A 24,986-nucleotide genomic window follows, 5' to 3' on the forward strand; every position below is an offset into this window, starting at 1 on the left:
GGTGTGGGTGGAGGTGCAGGTGAATCTGTGGCGGATATGGGAGTTTCCTTTTGGGCCTTGGAGAGGAGTGAGGGGGGAGGTGTGGGCGCAAGTGTTGCACCTCCTGCGGTTGCAAGGGAAGGTGCCGGGAGTGGTGGTTGGGTCGGTGGGGGGTGTGGATCTGACAAGGGAGTCGCGGAGGGAGTGGTCTCTACGGACAGCTGATAGGGGAGGGGAGGGAAATATATCCTTGGTGCTGGGTCTGTTTGGAGGTGGCGGAAGTGACGGCGGATGATGCGCTGTACATGGAGATTGGTGGGGTGGTAGGTGAGGACCAGTGGGGTTCTGTCCTGGTGGCGGTTGGAGGGGCGGGGCTCAAGGGCGGAGGAGCGGGGAGTGGAGGAGATGCGGTGGGGGGCACCGTCGACCACGTCGGGGGGGAAATTGCGGTCCTTGAAGAAGGAGGCCATCTGTGTTGTACGTATTTTGAACTGGTCCTCCTGGGAGCAGATGCGGCGGGCCGCCTTCCTGACCTGCAGTCTTCTTCTTGCCCTCTCCGCCTCCACCCTACTCCGACCTATCACCTTCACCTTGACCTCTTTCCACCTATCACATTTCCAACGCCCCTCCTCCAAGTCCCTCCTCCCTACCTTTTATCTTCTCAGGCCCTTCTTCAGGCCCTTCTTCCTGAAGAAGGGCCTGTGCCCGAAACGTCGAATCTCCTGTTCCCTGGATGCTGCCTGACCTGCTGTGCTGTTCCAGCAATAAAGTTTCAACTTTGATCTCCAGCATCTGCAGTCCTCACTTTCTCCTTGTCTCTGATAATGTTGGGAGACCAGATGTCTAATGTTATATGTAAGATATTAGTAAAAGATATCTTTACTGCAACACTAAATTGTATTTGTATGCCATCTTTAACATTGTAGAATGCTCCAAAGAAATTCACAGGACTATTGTCAAACAAAATTTGACAGCAATATCAGGAGGCTGCCAACAATGGATTGATTAAAATTGGGAATGCGAAAGAGACCAGAATTGGAGGAACACAAACCTGAGACGGTTGTAAAGCTGGAGGAAGCTTTGTGGTTGGAGATGGACTAGCTAATGGAGGAATCTTTAAAGAAAATTGCAGATTTTGAAGTTGAGTACTTTCCTGAACTGGAGCCAATACAGGTCAGAAAGCACCGGGATGACAGCTGAATGATACTTGGTATGATTTCGGATGCAGATAGAAGAGCATTGGCTGAACTCAAATTCGAGATGTTTAAAAATTGGAGTGGCCAGAAGAATGGTTAAGTTGAAAGATAACAAAGGCATGGATGAGGAGAGAAACTCAGACAGTATGGAAAACAAAATGGAATGGAGCTGGAATACATCTGACCTAGACTTTCCTTTTCATTCTAAGACTACTCATTATATTACCATCAATGCAAACTCAATCATCTCCCTTTGAGGTAGACTTGAATCAAACCACTGGAGAGTTTGAACTAGGATGGTGGGCACCAGAGGCCATCAAAGCCACACACTACCATGACATGTCACATGATATAAACACACATGGAATGAGGATGACTTCATCATGTGTGATGATATTACCATGTTTTGGCTTTCGGCATCAATACTCACTAAGGTAGGAAGGTGAAGGATTAAAATACTGCATGTGAAACCATCCAGTGCAGGGCAGTGACCAGCCCAGCTACAATCCTGGTTTCTACCCATCCTATTTATACTTGATCTCCATTGACTTTAGATTTAATAGAGCTTCTTGGTGTCACATGTATTCAAATGCTGACCTGATGCCAGAGGCTCATTAGCCATAATTCTGCCATAACCCAAATCAGTAAAGATGAGCAATTTATTGATTAACATGTGCCTCTTCATAGCACATATGAACACTTTCCATCAGTTGATTGAGAGTCAACTGATAAACCAATAATTGGCCAGGTTTGTTTTCTCCTTACTGTTGTGTGAACAAGATGTGTGAAATACTGTCTCTGTACTGTAACAGCTTGGTTAGTTCTTAAATGCAGATTGTTTTTACCACAATACTTGGGCATTTCTTCAAATCTCACAAGTTGATCGCATTGACTGAAGACTTTTTCAGGACTTTGGGGAAAGAGTAGAAAATGTTGACGCACTCCAGTGAGCTGAATAGTCTCCTGTGCTGCATGGTTATATGATACTTTGGTAAATAATGGCTTTTTTAACCAAACTTTAAGCTTATTGAACTTTGTAGAGTCATGTGCAGATGTTTTAATCAGTTGTGGAGCGTTTTAGATATTTTAGTGATTTTTTTTTATCTTTGCTAAATTGAGTCATGCATTTAAAAATAGTGTGTAATGGTCCTGTAGTTAAATGTTGCCTTCTGTTCCTCTTTCACAGTCTCAAACTTATAAGATTTTATGAATCGCTGATGCAGTCCTTCGAAAAGTTAGTTATTTAAAGCTCACTGTAATTAGTGTTTATGGCAAAATGACGTAACGCAGGTAGAGAACTTAGTAGGAGGCAGGAGACAGAGTAAGGATGAGTATGTACAAGGGATGGCAAGATGTGACAAGTTACGAGCTCCAGCGATATGTGCAGGTGCTACCATTTTATATATATTTAAAAATGACTTGCCGGAGGAATAGTTTTGTGTATTGCTTTCTCCTGGCAAAAGGCGATGCATGAAATAATTAATGTGAAAGCAAAATGTTGCAAATGGACAGTGACAAAAGTGTGTAGACAAAAATTATATATGCAATTCAATGTGGTTAAATGTGAAATCATCCACTTTGGATATAAGAAAGATAAATATAATTTCCAGTAGGAGAATGTCAGTCTATGGGGACGCAGAGAGATTCAGTCCAAGTACTGAAATTGCGAAAAATCTAATGAACAAGTACAAAAAAATGAAGAGGTTAATATCATATTGATCTTGTCTCAAGAGGGTCAAAATGCAAAGCATTGGAAAATATGCGAGACAGCATCTGGAGTATGTGTTCAGTTCTGTGTACCGCATCTCAGGGACAATGTATTAGCTTTGGTGGATGTTTGTACCAATTGATCAGAATCTTAAAAAGTGTTGAAATTAATTAAGTTAAATAAATTAATGAATTAAGCTAAAAATGTTAATTATGAGGACAGATTGCGTGACTTGGCTTGTATTCCCTGGAGTATAGACGATTAAGTGTTGATATAACCCCAAGTGTCTAAGATGATTAAAGTATTTGACAAAGGCAGATAAACTACTTCCTATGATGAGTCAAGAACAAGAGAGTGAAGGGCAGATTTCAAGCAGTACATCTTCCCATGAGGAAAATATATTGCACGTCAGTCAGTTGAAAAAGTCAACTAAAATTGATGAATTTTTGAGAGTCCAGAATATTAAGTGCTCTGGAGCCAAAGTGAATAAATCAGTTAAAATATAGATAAACCATGACCTAATTGAATGGCAGAACAGGATTGAGGAACTGGTGACCTGCTCCTGTTCCTACGTCAATTAGGAAGTACCAACATTCTCCAATTTAAAACTCCTGTTTAAATGTCAAAAAAAGCATAACTATTGATAATAACTCAATCAATAAATATATTAGCAAGTGTAGAATTGTAAAGTGTGGAAAAGGGTGTAAAGTTTCATTAGTTAGTCTCCTTGCCAAATCCAGGATTGAGGGCCAGGTTTAAATTTTTCAGGAGTGTCCATTGATTTCTGTAAAGTGTGTTTGGAATATTTCATACAGAATGGTGGCACGGTGGCTCACTGATTAGCACTGCTGCCTCACAGAGCCAGGGACCTGGGTTCGATTCCAGCCTCGAGTGATCGTCTGTGTGGAGTTCGTACATTCTCCCCGTGTCTGCATGGGTTTCCTCCGGGTGTTCCAGTTTCCACCCACAGTCCAAAGATGTGCAGGTCAGGTAAATTGGCCATGCTAAATTGCCGATAGTTTTAGGTGCATTAGTTAGAGGGAACTGGGTTTGGGTGGGTTACTCTTCAGAGGGTCGGTGTGGACTTGTTGGGCTGAAGGGCCTGTTTCCACACTGAAGGAAATCTACTCTAATCTAATTAGGAATGATAGTGAGGGCATCACTATGGATAGGTATCCTTGCATGCAAAGAATAGAAGGCAGCTGACACCCATGAAATTTATTTCAACACAGGCACAGAATTACAGAGGTCTTATAATGCAGAAGGAGACCATTCAACTAATGGTGCTTGAAATGTTTCTTCAATTGGGTATTACATAGTGCCAACCCCGTTTTTCCCTCCTACAACTTTGCATATTAATTTATCCAACTAATTGTACAATAACCTATTCAGTACTTCAACTGAACTTTCTTCACCACACTTCTGGACAGTGCATTCCATATCCTAACTATTCACTGAGTGAAAAAGTGTTTTGTCATTATAAAATCATGAGGATTATTGATAGGTTAATGGTAGGTGTCTTTTCCCTAGGGTGGGGGATTTCAAGACTAGGGGACATTTTTAAGGTAAGGCGAGAGAGATTTTAAAAAGACATGGGGGCAAATGTTTTACTCAGAGGGTGGTTCACATGTGGAATGCATTTCCAGAGGTAGTGGTAGATGTGGGTATAGTTATAATGCTTAAAAGGCACTTAGATAAGTACATGAATAGGAAAGGTTTGGAGGAATATGGGTCAAATGCAGGCAGGTGGGACTAATTTAGGGATTATGTTCAGCATGGTCTATTGGACCAAACAGTCTGTTTCTATGCTGTTTGACTCTATGACTCTGAGAAACCTAGCCATTAGCCATGATGGAAAACTCTTTATGAAGCTTCTCAAAAATGCCACCTAGCCAAAAATTGTACAGTAGCTCCAGATCAGGATGTCATCAACCATCAAGATTAATGGAGTTAATTCCATGGCAATTAGTTTTTGATTGTATATCTCATTTTGAAGTGTTTGTGTCAAAATTTTGTGCACCTGACTTCAATGTAATAGTCTTTTAGCCTTTGACTGCAAGGTTTTATCATTGGCAATGATGATGGAAAAAGCTTTCATTTTCACGTAGTGGTATCAGTAGAATTCAGTTACATTCATATTCCTGTGACAATGTCAGAGGTCAGTGACCTGCCAACATTATTGCAAGTATAGTGTGTTTCAGTGAGAAAACATCTGTTTAATAGTGAGTGTAATATAATTAGGTTTATAGTAGTTATGGAAAAGGAGAAGGACAAGGAAAAGAAAGGTAAAAGAGCATAGCTGGCTGAAAGAGAGTCAAATCTGAAGGAGGAAAAGATTGATTGAGAAAACAGTAAGTGACGTTATGTGAAGGCTGAGGCTGCTCTCTCCACACAGAAACACTACATAGTGATATTCAAACCAACAAAGATTTTAGTAGAATTATTAGAAAGTAGAGTTTTCCCTGATATCGATATAAAGTAATTATCAGAAGGGGAAAGCAGAATCATCACACAAGTGTTAATGAGATGTGGCAGGACTATGCGAAAGGCTGGTAGCATCAGATTCCATGACTTTCAAATGTGAATCAACCTGTCCTGGAAAAGGACACTCTTTCTCTTCATGCATAGAACAAGGGTATCTCTGGCTGGCCAGCATTTATTGATTGTCCCCTCTTGCCCTTAAGGAGGTGGTAGTGAGTTGCCTTTTTGAACCATTTGCAGTCCGTGTGCTGTAGGTTGACCCACAATGCTATTGATATGACAATTCCAGGACTTTGATCCTGCAACACTGAAAGAATTGCAATGCACTCCCAAGTCAGGATAGAGTCATAGAGATGTACAACACGGAAACAGACCCTTCAGTCCAACTTGTCCATGTTGACCAGATATCCAAAATTAATCTAGTCCCATTTGCCAGCATTTGGGTAATATCACTCTAAAGCCTTCCTATTCATGTATTTATCCAGATGCCTTTTAATTGTACCAGTCTCCCCACTTCCTTTGACAGCTCATTCCACACACGCACCATCCTCTGCATGAAAAAGATTGCCCTTTAGGTCCCTTTTAAATCTTTCCTCTCTCACCTTGGACCTCCCAGTTTTGGACACCCCTACTTTGGGGGAAAAGACCTTGGTTATTCACCTATCCATGCCTCCATGATTTTATAAATTTTCATAAGGTCACTCCTTAGCTGCCGATGCTCCAGGGAAAATAGCCCCAGCCTATTCACCCTCTCCCTATAACTCAGACCCTCCAACCCTGGCAGCATCCTTGTAAATCTTTTTTGACCTCTTTCAAATTTCACAACATCCTCCTTATAGTAGGGAGATCAGAATTGAATGCCTACCCAATGTCCTGTACAGCTGCAACATGACCTCCCAGCTCCTATAACTGAATGTACTGACCAATAAAGGCAAGCATTCCAAATGCCCTCTTCATTATATTCTATCTACCTGCGACTCCACTTTCAAAGAACTATGAATCTGTACTTGAAGGTCTCTCTGTTCAGCAACATTCCCCAGGTTTTTACGATTAAGTGTATAAGTCTTGCACTGATTCGCCTTTCCAAAATACAATACATCACATTTATCTAAATTAAACTCCCTCTGCCACTTCTTGGCCCATTGGCCAATCTGATCAATGTCCACTTGTACTCTGAGGTAACCTCCTTTGCTATCCACTATACCATACCACCAATTTTGGTGTCATCTGCAAACTTACTAAATATACCTCTTATGTTGACATCCAAATAATTTAAATAGAAGATGAAAAGTAGTGGACTCAGTACTGATCCCTGTGGCACTCTACTGGTCATAGGCCTCCAGTCTGAAAAGCAACTCTCCACCACCACCTTCTGTCTTCTACCTTTGAGCCAGTTCTGTATCCAAATAACTAGTTCTCCCTGTATCCCATGTGATCTAACCTTGATAATCAGTCTGCCATGCAAAAATTGTCAAATGCCCAAACATGTCATGTCCACTGCTCTGTCTTCATCAACCCTTTAGCACTGTCTATAAATGAAACAGGGACTGTGACAGAGCTTATGTTTCAATGGTAGTTAATTTATTTTCTCTGTGGTTTGAATTTGGCAGAAACAGCAGTCAGTTTAAAACTTGCCTAAAGTAAATTAAGCTGATGGTATTAACTAAGGCCAAGAGTAGGCCACTCAATCCTTCGAGCCTGCTCGACCATTTCATGTGTGATCTGATTTTAACCTCAACTCTGTATTCCTGCATATCCTCAATAAGCTTTTGCTTCCTTTGTACTCAAGAATCATCCTATTTCACCTACCTCCAATACCTCACTTCTGCCCTTTAAATGAAAATATGCATACAACTGTGTGGTTATTTGAGTGATATGATTTTGAGGTAAGTTCTTAATTTGGATTTTATCTCAAACATTAAAAAGAAGCAAATATTATTGTTTAATCTGTAAATGCATTGGCACCAACTAATAATGTAATGAAACCAAATTCAATGTTCACAAAAGGAACTTCTTTTAATGCAAACAATTCTTAAGGTTGGATTTAAGTACCCTCTGTTTGAATAACATATATTTTTCATTTCAATTGTTCATCAGTTCCCGCAATTTAAATGCATTATTCAGTCATATAAAGCTAGTCACTTTGAAGTGTTTGTGCTTGTACAGTGACTGTATAGTGATCAGAAAGTTTGTGCAGATATAGCAAATTAATAAATACAGTATTGCTGTAACAAACTGAAACAGAAATTTCTTGAGAGGCAAACACAGTAGGTAAAGATACACTTTTCCACTGGTTGGGTATTCGAGAATTAGGGGGCATAGTTTGAGAATTGGGCCCAGACAGTTCAAGAGAGCTGTTAGGAGGTACTTCTACACACGAAGGGCAGTAGATGTCTGGAGCATACTTCCTCAATGGCAGTGGATGCCGGGTCATATATTAATTTTAAATCTGAGATAAATTTTTGTTTAGCAAAAATATTAAGAGATATGGGGCAAAGGCAGGTATATCGAGTTAGGCCATAGATCAGCCAGATCTCATTGAATAGCAGAACAGGCTTGAGGAGCTGAACAGCCTACTTCTGCTTCTATGTTCCCCATAACTCAGGTCTGGCAGTATCTGTATTCTCTCAATATGGAGAGAAAACAGTTAATATTTTGGGTCCAGTGACCCTTCTTGAGAATGTTACTGTAATTTACGATCAATCCTTTATTTATGTTACTATTTGAAGTTGCTACAGTATTTTAAAATTATTAGCCTACAGTCACAGGAACATGAGCAGGCCATTCAGTCCCTCAGGCTGAGTTTGGCCATTGAATAAGATCGTGGCTGTTACAAGTTTATATTTTTCTTTTTCCACTTCCCTACATAGCTTTATAACTTCTATATTTCATTCATCTGTCGTGCACTATATTGCACATGAAGCTTGGAACTAGTTCAGGCTTTTCATTCACTAATGTAGAGTATGTTTTGATCCTTGTCTATGATTATATACCTTTTTTAGTGATATCTATGCTTGAAGTTGAAATTTAATATAAAAATGTTCAGATGTTTCTTTCTAGAGTAGTAAAACATGGAAAAATAAGATAGGCTTTCTCTTAAAACACTTTTGTAGTTTAGTGATAGTGTCCCTACCTCTGGCCCAGAAGGTCTGGATTCAAATCCTATCTGCTCCAGACATATATCATCACATGTTGGAACAGATTGATCAAAATATCTGTAATGGGGCTGCTATTTTTCCACGGATGTAAATAAAATGGCAACTTTCATCAAACTGCAGATCTTAAACTAAAAATTCAAATGTACTTATGTATTACATAGCTGCATTTGGATACACAGTGAATATAAAATGTACCTCCTCTCTCTGTTTTCCATTTTGATAACTTTCAACATCCATTTCAAGGTGTCTGAATTTCTTCAGAACTTTTCAATTGCTTGTTTACTACTATTCCATGTTTTTCTTCCAAAGTTTAATTACTCTATATTTGGGCTCAGTTACATCTGCCATCTATTTGCCTATTTCACTGTACCATCTGACTCAATATAGTTTACAGAGTTCCTTGCTTTTTGCTAGACTCCCAAAATTGTATAATTCTTCAAGTTTTACACCTTACTCTCCAAATATGAGATTTTGATCATACACAATCCTTTTGTGAGGCAAACCCTTTCGTAAGGGTTTTAATTGTTCATGTTCACTTTTCATTTGATTAACTTAAAAAGAAACTGTCTCCTCTTGTGAAGTATAACATACAGAATTGACATAAATGGAAAAAAATGCTTCTCAGAACATTCTTTGTAAAAGAAACACAATTATTGTATACATTAGCCTGTGATCAAGATTTTCACTTTTCAAAGTAATACCACTTCCATGATATATGTGTGCCTAACATTATTTATTAGGGTGACTTAATGGTTTTGTTAATGTATGAGAATGAATACAAATCCCTAATATCAATGTCTTAAATGAACTCAGGTGGTTTCAGACTGTTTAGTGCTTTCTTCCTTCTATTGATCATCTGTATCTTATACATCAACTGTTGAAATGGATAAATGGCCAGTTGCTAATTTCCAAGTTGCCCAAGCAAGTTTCTGTATTTTTTCCAATAAGGGAATACTTCATCTCTACTTAGTTTTTTAAAATTGTTGTGTCTTTGTAAAATCTATATTTTGTAAGTATTTGGAATATTGTAATTTTTATTTTGCTTGTAGTTTCTGACTTGCAAGCTTTTTTTTTGCTTTTCTGTTACTTTAATTCATCTTTAGCCCTTCAGACCCATGGTTTGCTTTACTATAGATTTAAGGCATTGATATACTTTGGGAGCCTTTCAGCTCTGTCGTCATCTCCTAGGCTTCTAAGCTGCCTAGCTGGCAATACCCAAATGATTCTATGCAGGTGACCCAAGTCAGCTCTTTTAAGTTGCTGCACGCGTATAGTTGTGCAGTAAATTTAAACAAATCTAGTACTCATTAAAAGTAAAAAAAAATTAACCTTCCATGTGACTCTGCATTCATCCAATTGAGGTTTCTTCTGCATTCAACCTAGGTGGCAATGTCTTCAACTGCCTCAAGTAAAAACTATGGAATTTGATCCCATTTACCTCTGACCAAGCTTATGATCACCTGCCATTAAATCTCCTTATGTGCTTAAGATTGTGATTGCATCTTTTAAGATGATTGGCTGCAGTTTACATTTTAATAAGTAGTACTGTCTGAAACTTGACTTTGGCTGAGCAGGACAGTGCTTACAGACTCCTTTCTCAACAGTTAGGTTTTGATTTAGACAACCTACCAGGGTCTTAATATACAAGTATTTTAAATTAATCTCTGTTAGATTGAAAGTATCAAGAACTTATTTTGAATACTTCTGCACTACACAACTTTTCAAATTTATTTTTATTTATTCTTACATGAGACCTAAGGACGCTGGCTGGTGCTATTAAGCAGTACTTGCTTAGCAATAACCTGTCCACTGGCACTCCGTTTGGATTCCATCAGGATTATATAGCTCCTGAATTCATTACATCTTTGAATCAAACTTGAACCGACAAGCTTATTTTCAGAGGTGAAGTGAGAGTGACTGCCTTGACATCAAGGCCACATTTAACCGAGTGTGGTATCAAGGAACCCTAATTTAAGAGAGGGTAGGAATTACAGGGGGAAAAAACTCTGTTCGTTGGAGTCATACCAAGCAAAAAGGATGATGGCTGTTCAAGGTCAATCATCTCAGCCCCAGGATACCACTGCAGAGTTCTTCATGATAGTACCCTAAGCTTAATCATCTTCAACTGCTTCATCAATAAACCTTCCACCATCATAAATTCAGAATTGAGGATGTTTGCTAAGATTGCACAATGTTCAGCAACATTCATAACATCTCACATGTTGAAGTAATCTGGTCTATTTGCGGCAACACCTGGAGAAAATCCAGATTTGATTTCATAAGTGGCAAGTAACATTCACTTGTTTAAATTGTCAGGCAATGGCTGTCTCCAAAAAGAGAGAATCTAATACGCATGCCTTAAAATTCATTGAGGTTACCATTGCTGAAGCCTCCAAAACCACTATACTGAGGGTTATCATTGACCAGAAGCTGAACTGGACTTTGTATATAAATACTCTGAGTACAAGAGCAGTTCAGCAGCTAGGAATACTAAAGCATGTCATTCGGCTCCACAATCCTTAAATCCTATCCACTATTTTCAAGGCATGAGTCAGAGTGTGAAGGAATGCTCCTCAGTTGCCTGGATAAGTGCATCTTCAACACAATCAAGAAGTTTGATATTGTACAGGACAAAGCAGCCCACACACCTGATTGACACCACATCCACGAACATTCAATCCCTTCACTGACATGCAGGTGCATATGCACTGCAGAAATTCATCAAAGCTCCTTAGACAGCATCTTCTAAACCAATCATCAATATCATCTAGAAGGACAAGGACAGCAGATACATGAAAACACCACCACTTCCAAGCCACTCACCATCCTGACTTGGAAATAGATTGTCATTCCATCAATATCACAGGGACAGAAGTCTAGAAATCTCTCTGTCTCAGAGTTGAAGGTGTACCTACACCAAATTGACTGCAGTTATTTAAGAAGCCAAATTACCTCAATGTTCTCAAAGGCAAATAGGGAAACACAACAAATGCTGGCCAACCAGTGAAGCCCAATCCTGTGAATGAATAAAAATAATACATGTGTTCCTAGAGATAGTGTCTGAGGCCCAGCCACGTTTAGTTGTTTCAGCAATTACTTTCCCTGTGTTATAAAGTCAGAAGTGAGGATGTTTGCTGATTGCACAATTTTCAGCACCATCCATGCCACCTCAGATACTGAAGCAATCAGCATCCATAGGCATAAAGATCTACCGAACATCCATGATTGGGCTAATAAAAATCACACAACAACAAGTTATAGTCCAACTGGTTTCTGACCTAGTTAAAATGTATTTAACAGGTATTATTTCATGGAGACTCTATGGGAATGGTATTGTAGGTAAAACACTGCTTGTAGCAGGGGCTGATAAGGTGTGGAAATGCAATGGTGGGTTTGAAAGGGTTGTTTTTAAATTTGGATGCTTCAGGATTGCGGTTTTATAGATGAATCAAAGAAACCATGTTATAGAAAATAATGGGTTAATAAAGGGTTATGAATGAATCAACAGGAACCTGGTATTAATGAGTATAGTGAGCTGGTGAGTGAGTTAATAAAGATAGCCTATAACACAATATCTCACAGTCCCCCTTTTGATTCTACTGAGACCTCGAAGAGAATTACACAATCCTTACCTGAGCTTATGGACTTTTAACAGTTTGACAACTACACTTTACAAATAGTAAACATGCACGGTTGAAATAACAATAATGAACATCCTTGTAGTCAGTCAGTCTCTAGTCCCGCTGTATTGTGAGATGCCCATTTGACGTAGGAGGGGTAAGTCCAAGTCTTCTTTCGTCGGACCTTGACAGCTGACTGGGTGGTTAGCAGCACCTCATATGGTCCTTCCTACTTTGCGCCTAAGGGTTCCTTGTGGGTCTTTTTCACTAGAACCCACTCGCCTCGTACAGTGTTGTGACGTCCCTCCAGCAAATCTTTCCAAGCAGCCGATACCTTGAGGAAGTAGACATTACAGCATCGGTTAGTACCTGACAGTAAGACAATAAGATGACAGTCTGCAGCACAGCGAGAGTCTGTAAAAGCTGGCAGACTGATCCTCTGCTGCTGTGTAGGTTTCAGTCAGAGCCCCTAAGTCTGTTGGCTGTGCAGATGCTCCAGGGGGTAGGCTTCCCAGTGTCATGACAGTGCTGAATATCGTGACAGTCCATCTGGTTTTCCTGTGATCTGTAATTAATATCCATTCCTCACTTGCCTTTCAAATGGGCCACACCAGGCTGTTAGAGGTACTGTGGGCTTTCATCAAAGTCCCTTTTTTTCTGTTTGATAGAAGGTGAAGTCACAGATTCCATTTTCAGTACCCCACAGTTATCCTTGTTTTTAGCCCAGATGGGTGATCTTTTAATTCTTTGCTTGTATGGTTCTGATGGACCACATTATCTGTCCATCATTGATATGTAAAGAAAAATTCAGCTGGGTGAGGATATCCATCCCAAGGAGCAGCTTGGCTATAGATCCTACCCATATAAAGGTTGCTAACTCGTGGGGGCTGAATTCAAGGTGTATGGGTTTGGTCCATTTGATTTCAATCCTGTCAGCTCCTGCTCCATAAGTTCACTGTCCTATCTAGCGGGAGTTTGGTTTCTTGTGGACAGTTTCCCAGAGTCACTCATTGGCAATTTCCTACCGTAGACCATGTTAGCCCATCTGAAGTCTGGATGTGGGGGATTCAAAATAAAATAGCCAATTCACGAAAGGTTCGAGATAGTGTTCAGGGACTTGATCAGACTCTAAGAAGGAACCTTTCTTACCCTCTAAGAGCTGTCAGTGACCAGTCAGTTTAGATGGAGTCCCTAGCGATCCTGCCTGACTACGCCAAGTGTTCAAATAATGACTGAAATCAGTGATTGGCAAAAATAGCCTCTGTATTCAGCAATCACAGCACAATTTCAAGGCAGCAATAGAATTGTGAAATACAGTTCTTATAAGAGCCTCTTTTATTGGCTATTTTATTTTGAATCCCCCACATCCAGACTTCAGATGGGCTAACATGGTCTACGGTAGGAAATTGCCAATGAGTGACTCTGGGAAACTGTCCACAAGAAACCAAACTCCCGCTAGATAGGACAGTGAGGACAACTTATGGAGCAGGAGCTGACAGGATTGAAATCAAATGGACCAAACCCATACACCTTGAATTCAGCCCCCACGAGTTAGCAACCTTTATATGGGTAGGATCTATAGCCAAGCTGCTCCTTGGGATGGATATCCTCACCCAGCTGAATTTTTCTTTACATATCAATAGTTCTTACGTATCATTACTCTCGTGTCACATTTTTCTTCTATCGTACACAGAGGTTTGAAGAGCTTCTGTCCTGGGAGACAGGAGATGAGTTAAAGTTGTGCAAAACTGTTGGCTGCTACTTCTGATGGGATATCTATCTGGTCTGCTTGTATAATTAGAGGTGTTCTTTTTTCTTTTAAATTAGTAAATGCTAGTAAAAATACTAGGCCTATATGCTCTACATAAGTTAGAAATTGTAATAAAAGAATAAAGAATATTAATCTGATTACTGCAGCTGTGTGGTAAGATTTATTTACTATTAGCAGGTATGAGTTTCATTTATTCATGCAATTTCATGCAAGTGCTGTTTTGTCAGTTAGCTTCTTAAAGGGGTAATGGCTCAGTTAAAAGGTATTTAACAGGTAATATTTCGTGGAGACTTGATGGGGGTGGTATTATTCTGTATGCTGAGGTAAACACTGCTTGCAGCAGGACTGATAAGTTGTGGAAGTGCAGTGATGGGTTTGAAAGTGTTGTTTTTAAATTTGGATACTACAGAACTGCAGTTTTATGAATGAATAAAAGAAACTGTGTTAGAGTCAATAACAGGTTAGTAAAGGGTTATGAATGAATGAATGAATGGGAACCCGGTATTAATGAATATAGCGAATTGGTGAGTGAGGTAATAAAGATAACCTACAACACAATATCTCCTAACAGAATATCTCACAGTCCCCCCCCTTTTGATTCTGCTGAGACCTCGCGAAGAGAATCACACAATCCTTATCTTAGCTTACAGACTTAACAGTTTGTCATCTACACTTTACAAAAAGAAAACATGCACAGTTGGAATAACAATAGCAAACATCATGGTAGTCAGTATCTGGTCCCACTGTATTGTGAGATGCCCAATTGATGTCGGAGGCATGAATCTAGGCCTCCTCTCCTTGGACCTTGACAGCTGACTGGGTGATCAGCATCACTGGGTATGGTCCTTCCCTCTTTTGCCCCTAAGGGTTTCTTGTGGGTCTATAACCTGGTATTATGTGATTTTTAACTTTGTCCACCCCAGTCCAATACCGGCACCTCCGCATAAGGACGAACAAGTGGCAAGTAACGTTTGAGCCACGCAAGACCAGGCAATGATTACCTCAAACAAGCGATGCTAACTATTGCCCTAGACATTTAATGCCATTCCCATCAGTGAATCCTTTACTAGCAATATCCTAAGGATTACCATTGACCAAACATGAACTGAGTCAGTTGTCTAAATACTGTGACTACAAGAAAAAGTCATATGCTAGTCATTCTGTGGCATGTAACCAGTGTCCCCAAAGTCAGGGGTCCATTGCCTATAAGGCATAAGAGTGTGATGGAATACTCATCTTGATGAATGCAGCTTCCATAGCAGTCAGGAATTTTGACAGCATTCAGGACCAAACAGTCTGTTTGATCAGTACACCATCCACCACCTTCAACATTCACTCCTGTCACCACTAAAACACAGCGGAAGCAGTATGTACCATCTACAAGATGAATTGCAGTAATTCACAAAGACTACTTCAACAACATCTTTCAAACCCACTGCCTCTACAGCTTTGAAGATCAAGGGCAGTAGGTGCATGGGAGTAACGACAGCTGCACATGCTCCAACTCTCGCACCACCTTGATTTGGAACTCTATCGACGTTCCTTCACTGCCGTTTGATCAAAAACCTGGAGCTCTCTTCCTAATGGCATTGTGGGTGTCCTTACACTCCAAGAGTAGCAGGAGTTTAAGAAAGTGGCTCAATGACACTTTGGCCAGGGGTAATAAGGGTGTGCCATAAATGCTGACCTTGCCAGTGATACCCACACACCATGAAAACATTTTTTTAAAATATCAGTTTTGATGAATATCAAGTAATGTCACCATTTAGTCTGATCATTTTTTAAACACTCAATGTAGTATATGTCATAAAGTGCTGGAAATAAACATTTTGAACACAGTATCTTCTTATTTTCATATATGTTACTGTAGTCATTCTGTCTTTCATTTAAAACAAAATTTGTTTTCTGTTGTAGGATAGCTTGGATGCCTTAATTTATGATTTGGACTTTCCTGCCTTAAGAAAAAACAAGAATATTGACAGCTTCATAAATCGATGTGAGTATTACAGAACTGTATATAAAATAGATAGTCTAGGCAACACTTAAACTACTACCTCGTATAAGTTTCAAATTTGTATAGTTTATAATTATTAGGATGTTTGACAAAACAAAACATCAATAGCTTGAATGTATAGCTTCTTTCTGGAAGAAATCTGAAAGCAGAGGCCTCAGTTTTCTTGGAGCAAAGTATGTCCCTGTGTGTTCTATTAGTTATCTTAATATAATCATCTTCTGGCCACAGTTTTGCTCTATGTTTTGCCAGAAGTTTTAGCTGAGCCAGGGCAGTGCAGTATCTGTGACTTTTGGTGAACAACAATATTAGTGGTCCACCTTTAATGAATAAGATATAAGGACTAAGGACAAAAACAAATCACAAGGCCGAGGAAATAAAGTGAATTAAAAGGAAGAGCAAAGTTTTGAGGACACAGGAAATATTGAACAGGCCAATTAAACATCTGTAAATAAAGAAACACAAGGTTTTCACGTCACTGTTGCTTCTTCAGAACTGCACATGCTCTGTTTTCATCTTTTAACTTAAAGGACTGCCAATTTAAGACTGAGATGAGGAGGAATTTCTTTCTCTGAGGGTTGTGAAAGATTGGAACTCCTTGCCACGGAGAGCTGTGGAGGCAGAGTCCTTGTGTATATTTAGAAAATAGCTAGATTCTTGATCAGTAGGGGATTCAAGAGTTATGGAGAAAGGACAGAATTGTTTGTGAGGAATGTCAGTTCAGCCATGATCCGACTGAATGGCAGAGCAGACTTGAGAGGCTTCTTCTGTTCCTATTTCTTATGGTCTACAACGCATCAAAGAATCAACTGGAAACAAATATCTGACTATTGCATTTCTGGAAGATGGTTGCAATACTAACATTCAAGAGGCTATTTTACCATTTATTATGTTGCACAAATCAATAAACAAAAAAATGATTTTGAACATACTAGTTTTAGTGCTATAACTGATAGCCTCCACTGCTCTTTCATTTATTTTATGTAACATTTGCCATGTTATTATGTTTTTAACTGTCCTGCTCTTCATGAAGCCTCCACCTCTCTCCTGTGCCCTTTAGGTAGCATCCACCCTATTTTCATACTTGTTATGTAGCCTCTGGTGTGCTCTTGAACTCTTTATGCAGCCTCTGCCATCTTGTACTCTTTGTGAGCCTCCACTGCTCTCCTGCATTCTTTGTGTAGCCACCACTTTTGCTGTTTATACAGCTTCTGCTGTATGTTTTTATGCAGCCTTCTCTTGTGCTCTTTATGCATCCTCTACCATACTCTCGTGCTTTTTATGCATCCTCGGCCGTGCTTTTGTGCATTTTATGCAACCTCTGTGTCTCTCTTGAGATCTTTATGCAGCTTGCACTGCTTTGTTGTGCAGTTTAGCAATCTCCGTCACACTTGTGGGCTTAATGCAATATCCTCCACTCCCCTGTGCTATTTATGCAGCCTGCGCTGCTGTCTTGTGCTCTTTTTACAGCCAGTGCTGCTCTGTTTGCTCTTTATGCAGCCTCTGCCATGCTCTTATGCTCTACATGCAGCCTGGATGTGCTCTCGTATTCTTTATATAGCCAGTGTTGTTCACTTGGGTTCTTTATGCAGCCTCCGTCACTTTGCTGTGCACTTTCGTCAACATCTGCCATTCTTTTGTGCTCTTTATGTAGCCTGTGCCACTCTCTTGTGATCTTCATGCAGCTTTCACCACTCTGTTGTGCACTTTATGCAGTCCCTGCCGCTTTTGAGTGTTCTTTGTGCAGCCTCTGCCACACACTCCTGTTCTTTGTGCAGCCTCTACCGAACTCTCATTTTTTGCGCAGCCTCCGCCACTCTGTGCTCTTTATGCAGCTTCCACCATGCTCCCTTGTGCTCTTTAAGCAGCCTCCAACCTGCCCTTGTGCACTTTATGCAGCCTCTGCTGCTCTCCTGTTCCCTTTATGCAGCCTCTTTATGCAATCTCCATAAAATTCCCACATGTTTTATGCAGCTTCTACTGCTCTCCTTCAGTGGCCCCTGCTGCACACTCGCTCTCCTGAAATTTCTGTCTCTTACTCAAATATATTATGACATCTCCACCAATCTATTTTGCTCTTTATAAAGTCTCCACTGCTTACTCATGCTCTTTATACAGCCTCCAACCATCTTTTTCACTTTTTAAGCGTTGCTTTCTTCCGCTGTTTCAATGGTCTCTGCATTCTCTTGCACATTTTATGAAATCTCCACCACTCTTTCAGATGCTGTTCTTGCCAGCAACACCCACATTTCATGAAAGCATATTTTAAAATAAAATCACAGATTTCTCCCAGGTATTTAGGGGGAGGCAATGGCATAATAGTCATGTCACTGGACTGGTAATCTAGAGGCAAAAGTGAGGACTGCAGATGCTGGAGATCAGAGTCAAGATTAGAATGGTGCTGGAAAAGAACAGCAGCATCCGAGGAGCAGGAAATTTGACATTTCGGGCAAAAGCTCTTCATTATAGAGATTTACAAAATTATGAGAGGCATGGAAAGGATAAATAGGCAAAGTCTTTTTCCTTGGGTCGAGGAGTCCAGAACTAGAGGGCATAGGTTTAAGGTGAGAGGGGAAAGATATAAAAGAGACCTAATCTCTATGACTGTATTAGGGGAAGGGCTTTTGCCCGATTTTCTTGCTCCTTGGATGCTGCCTGACCTGCTGTGCTTTTCTTGCACCACTCTAATCTTGACTCTGGTAATCTAGAGACCAAGGCTAATGTTTAGGAGTCATCAGTTCACATTTTACATTGGCAGATGATAAGATTCAAAATCATTAAAATCTGGAATTAAGTGTTAGTCTGCTGGTGACCAGGCAAACCCAGCTGATTCATGAATAACCTATAGGGAAGGAAGTCTGGCACACATCTTACTTCAGACTGTTAACAATGTGGTTAACTATTAACTGCCCCTGAAATGTTAGGATAAGCCACTCAGTCAAAAGCAATTAGGGACGAGCAACAAATTCTTGATTTGCCAGTGACTGATCCTATGCAAGCATAAGAGAAAATCCGTAGCATCCTTGAACTTCAACTTTGAGGGACATCTCTGGGACAGTACTGTTCACCTAATGGCTACTACAGCCAATTGATTTGCTAAAAATTATTTTCAGTTTATGGATCATTTCATTTTTTTCATTCAATGAACGCCATGTTTTTGAATTAAGTATAACAACTAATTTTTGCCTTATGTTTATGCTACTTGTTTTACTGTCTTTAATATTTTAGCATGGAAGGTGTCATTCATTTCCATATTCCTGCTTCCAAAAATGTGCAGTTTCATATTTTTTGACATTTTAATGTTGTTCCTGAATTCTCAAGCTAAAATTACATAGGAGGATCCCTAAAATGGATCTCTTCAACCACTTGCCACACTCTCTGCTGAGCAATCACATTTCATATTTGCACTATTTCTGCTAAAAAATCATACCACTATTTTTATACTTCCTCAATTGCTCATGCTACTTCTTGCTGTAGATCTTTTATATAATTATCAATTGTTTTTTGTAATTCTTGCTGATAGTGTTTCCTTTAAGAAAGCTTTACATAGGATTACATCAAACAACGCAGAAACAGATCATTTGGCCTCGCGTCTATGATGGTGTTATGCTTTACTTGATCTTCCTTCCATCTATCTTCATCTAAATCTGCCAACTTAATCAGGTATTTCCTTTCACCTCAGGCATTTGTCAAGTTTTCCCTCAAATGCATCTATGCTATTCACATAAATCACTTTCTGTGGTAGCAATATCTACATTCTCACCTTTTTGTGGGTACAGAATTTTCTTCTTCTGAATTCATTCTTGGAGTCTTATGTTAATGCCCATCTAGTTATGCTCTTCATCTAAAGAAGAAACATTCTCTCTTATATATTAGCAACAATCAAAGTAAATGAAATATAAACTTTTCAAGTACTTAATGATCCCTTTAAATCGTGGTGTTCAATGGCCTTGCTGATGCTTAATATATGTTCAATTGTACAAATTTAAGAGAGGGCTTTAGCTGGAACACTGTCCTTCAAAATAGAGGCTATGGCATCATGTCAGCATTGCATGCTGATTGATGTCATGATTGATATGCTCTGCTAAATTCTAGTGGATGTTAACTGTACACTAAATGCTTTCACCAAGATGGTATATGCCGTGCCGTGTACAAAATGCACTGTTGTTGCCTTTTTAATCTATAATGACTCTACTAGTGCCCAAAACATGGACAGTATTAAACCTCATTACTTTGCCTGTCAGCAGAGTTCATCTTCATAGCAATTGTGACTAACACTTTCTGCATTTAATTTACAGACAAAGATGCAATGAGCAAAGTTCGGGATTTAAGAATGAAAGCAGAAGATTATGAAGTTGTTAAAGTGATTGGGAGAGGAGCATTTGGTGAAGTTCAGCTGGTGGGTTATGGCATTAACTTATTCATTTTGTGTTGGGAGTCCAGAATTTCAAGCAATGAAACATTCGGAATGTTCCAGCCTACAACACCACGTAGTGAAGGAACAGCAGTCTTTGGTTTCAGAATTGCAGTTTCATTTCATTCCTGGAAATGGGATTGCTGTAACAATACTTGTTTTCTTTTTGGTGAAAAGGAAAATCCTCAATTTGAGCCATGAAATTCTTCTTAGCTCATCATCCAATGAACGGCTCAAAGTTTAGGAGTGGTTGACCATGGTGACCCTGGATTGTGTCATGACTACCATTTGATTTTTGAAAATTATGGAATGGTAGGAGATTATATGGTGAGATGAGGTTTAATGTAGAAGATTAGTCATGATTGTATTGATGCAGAGGTTCTTTTTTAAATGTGCTTGCAAATTACATTTCTAACAATTAGCATTTTTCAATTTACTCTATTAAAGTATCATATTTAATGTGATGTCCTTATCATGATACTAGTTATTTATCAATTTAATAAAGTATAGCATGCAACATAAGGTGAAGCTTTATTCACCGAAGTGTATTTTGTACAGTTTCCGAGGAATGAGTGTACAGGGGAACCTCGATTATCTGAACATGATGGGCGGGCACTATTTTGTTCGGATAATCGATTACTTGGTTAATCAATTAAATGCCTTTCCTCTGGGACTCGGAGTTTTTAAAGTCTGCTCCCCGTTCAGGAGACTGCAGCAGCACCCAGCGCGTGAGGCCCCGCCCCCAACCCCGAGAAACACCGCCCCACCCCTCCCAACCCTGTCCAACAACGCCCCCTGTCCCCAACCCCATCCAACACCGCTGCCCCACCCGGTACACACCCGCCCCTCTCTGAGGCAGCCGGAATGGACACCAACAACAGGACTGCTGCTGCTGCAGTTTCCTTTGTTGGGTAAGTCTCTAAATAGGGTAAAAACAATGACTGCAGATGCTGGAAACCAGATTCTGGATTAGTGGTGCTGGAAGAGCACAGCAGTTCAGGCAGCATCAAAAGGGCTTTTGAAATTCAGGCCGCTTTTTCCCGAAACGTCGATTTCGAAGCTCCTTGGATGCTGCCTGAACTGCTGTGCTCTTCCAGCACCACTAATCCAGAAGTCTCTGAATAGAGCATGCACGCACGCAGCCACAGCCCCACACATAACTTTTTATTGCAACTTTTTGACAGGTTCCACCTTTGCCCTGTGCTGGACAGTGTTGGAGAGATTGTCTGGGGAAGGGGGGGGGTGTGGTTTAGAGTACACCTCTGTGTAGAACTCTGGGGAAAGTGTGGGGAGAGAGAGCGTGGGCAGTCAGTCATTTGGAGACAGTGCTTGTTTATTCACTGTAAACAAAGGACGCGATCACTGTTTGGAAACATGTCTTTGATGTTATGTTTCCATCGGGACCTCAAGATGTCCTTCCGATAATCCGATTTTTGGATAATTGGTATTCGGATAATGGCTGCTGTGTAATATTTTCAAGAGACAAAAAAACGGCAGATGCTGGATTCCAAAATAGACCAGCAGGAGGCTGGAAGAACACAGCAAGCCAGGCAGCAACAGGAGATGGAGAAGTCGACATTTCGGGTGAAACCCTTCTTCAGGACTGGGAGTGGGTGTGGGGGAAGCTGCAGATAAAGGGGGTGGCGGGGGCAGGGTGGTGAAGTGGGGATAGGTGGAGGGTACAACCTGATTGGTCAGCGGGAGGAATGAATACAGTTTGTGGCAGGGAGGACTGGAAGGGAAAGGGAGGGAAGGGGCTTTGCTGGGAAGGGAGTCGGGAGATGGAAAGGGGGTTCTTTGAAATTGGAGAACTCAATGTTAAGTCTTCCTGGCTGTAGGCTGCCCAAGATGAAGTGTTGTTTCTCCAATTTGCAATGCGCTTCATTGAGGCAACGGAGGAGGCCAAGGATGGTCATGTCGGAAAGGGACTGGGAAGGGGAGTTAAAATGGAAGGTGACTTGGAGGCAGTCCTATACATGACCATACCCCACGAGGATGTCCTCCAGACCCTCTGCTTCTTCCTCTCCAACAGACTCACCCAATCCCGCTCCACCAATACCCGCCTCGCCAAACTCGTCCTCACCCTCAGCAATTTTTCTTTTAACTCCTCCCATTTCCTCCAAATCAAGGGGGTGGCTGTGGGCACCCGGATGGACCCCAGCTACATCTACCTCTTTGTTTGGTATATTGAACAGTCTCTCACTGTGCCCCAAATCTTCCACCGTTACATCAATGACTGCAACGGTGCAGCGTCCTACACCTGGGCTGAACTAGAGCAATTCATTGATTTTGCCTATAACTTCCCGCCCTCAAATTCACTTGGTCCATCTCGGACAACTCCCTCTCCTTTCTAGACCTTACCATCTCCATCTCCTGCGACAGTCTCCAAACAGACGTTTACTACGAACCCACAGACTCCCAAAACTATCTCCACCCGTCCAGTATCCTGCAAGAACTCCGTCCCATTCTTCCAATTCCTTCACCTCTGCCGCATCTGTTCGGACGAGGAGGCATTCCACTCGCGAGCATCCCAGATGTCCACCTATTTCGAACAAAGTGCTTTTCCTCCCTCTATCATCCAGGCAGCCCTCTGCCACACCACCTCCATTCCCTGTTCCACTGCTCTAATTCTCCCCCCACCCCATGCATTAAAGACAAAGTCCCTCTTGTCCTCAGCTACCACCACACCAGTCTCCGCATTCAACATATCATCCTTAAACACTTCGGCCAACTCCAGCAAGACCTCACCACCAAGAACATCTTCCCCTCCCCACTGCTCTCTGCCTTCCGCAAGGACCATTCCCTTTGACACTCCTTGGTTTGCACCATTCTGTCCACTAGCATCCCCCCCCCAAAAAAAACCCAGGTACCTTCCCCTGCAACTGGAAAAGACACAAAACCTGCCGGTACACCACCTTCCCTCACCTCCATCCAGGGCCCCAATCAGTCCTTCAGGTGAGACAGAGGTTCACCTGCTTCTCTTCCAACCTAGTTTACTGCATCAGATGCTCCTGATGTGATCTTCTCTACCTTGGGCAAACTGAGTGTAAACTTAGGGAATGGTTCATCAAGAATGGCAGCCATGTCCACAGGGGCCGACAGGACCTCCCAGTCACTGTCCATTTTAATCACTCCTTTTCCGATATGACCTGGGCTTCCTCCATTGCAGCAATGATGCACACCATAAATTGGAGGAAAAACACCTCACCTTCCACCTGGGCAGCCTACAGCCCGGAGGACTCAACATTGAGTTCTCCAATTTCTCCAACCCTCCCTTCCCATCCACCGACTCTCTTTCCAGCCCATCCTGCTCCCTTCCACTCCTCCTTGCCGCCAACCATATTCATTCCTCCCATTGACCAACCAGATCATACCCTCTACCTGTCTTCACTTATCCCCACTTCACCACCCTGCCCCCGCCACCCCTTTATCTACAGCTCCCCCTACACCCACCCCCAGTCCTGAAGAAGGGTTACACCCAAAATGTTGGCTTCTCTGTCCTCTGATGCTGTCTGGCTTGCTGTGTTCTTCCAGCCCCCTGCCTGTCTATTGTGTAATTTTTTTCAAAGCATTTTTATAGCTATTCTGATATGTGCTTTCTGTTTGTAATTTTTAAATTGTCATGATCTTGTTAAGAAAATGGTTTTGTTTTGCCGTGCAATTAAAGCAGTAAACCATAGTGTTTATTTACATAAGGACCAGTTTTTAGAAAACATGCACTACCTCTATTTTCCTACACTTTCAAGTTTTACCAGTGCGAATGCAAGCCTGTGTGCTGAGACTGTACTAAGTTAACCGCTTCAGTATGAACTTGTATCCCCCAACTGAGTTATTGCGTGATTGAGCTAGCCATAGCAACATAGGATAGTTGTGGCACAAGAAGGGGGCATTCAGCCCATCATGTCAGTGCCAGCCAAAAAAGGGGAAAAGAAAGCTAGCTACCAATTCTAATACCATCTTCCAGCACCTGATATGTAGCCTTACAAGTTGCAACACTTCAGGTGTGGATAAATAAGTTGAGGGTCTTTGCCTCCACCAGCAAATGAGCAGCACTTCTAGAACCCCTTTTTCCTCTCAGTGAAAAGATTTTTTCTTATTCTACCTTCCACCCAATATCTGAAATCAGTGCAATTGGTAACTGATTCTGTCTGCTATGCGAAGTGGGTTTTTGCTATGTGTTCCTCATCATTTTGTGCACCTCAATTAAGTCACCCCTTCAGCCTCCTTGGAGAGCAATCTTTCCTTATCCAATCTTTCTTCTTTCAAATCCTAGCAACATTCTTGTAAATCTCCACTGTACACTCGCCTGAGCAATTATGCTTTTCCTGGAATTCAGAGACTAGAACTGAACACAAAAGTCCAACTGTGGCTTAACCTATGTTTTTTATCATAGTTCCAGCCTTTTGTCCAGTTTCAGCATTGGATCCCTGTGGTTTTTTAAAAAATGTTTATTACTTTGTGCAATAAAAAGAAGTACCACATATTCTTTCTTTACCAGTGAGCTGCCAGTCCTATTATCTTCAAGAACCTGTGGATATGTACTCAAAGAACTCTACGCCTGTCAATATCCTCCTATTTATAATGTAGAATAGAATCATAGGATTCCTACAGTGTGGAAACAGGCAATTTGGCTCATTGTGTCCACAGC

General features: G+C 41.0%; 1 protein-coding gene across 1 annotated transcript in view; it reads left to right on the forward strand.

Moving 5' to 3' along the window:
- The window catches only part of rock1 (Rho-associated, coiled-coil containing protein kinase 1), a 205,992-nt gene that overhangs the window by 39,984 nt on the left and 141,022 nt on the right, over positions 1-24,986 (forward strand). The window contains exons 2-3 of the mRNA XM_043688241.1: positions 15,828-15,909; positions 20,223-20,323. Coding sequence (XP_043544176.1) covers positions 15,828-15,909; positions 20,223-20,323 — 183 coding nt within the window. The remainder of the gene's footprint in view (positions 1-15,827; positions 15,910-20,222; positions 20,324-24,986) is intronic.

Source organism: Chiloscyllium plagiosum, chromosome 4 (assembly GCF_004010195.1).
Source record: "Chiloscyllium plagiosum isolate BGI_BamShark_2017 chromosome 4, ASM401019v2, whole genome shotgun sequence".
Lineage (NCBI taxonomy): Eukaryota > Metazoa > Chordata > Chondrichthyes > Orectolobiformes > Hemiscylliidae > Chiloscyllium > Chiloscyllium plagiosum.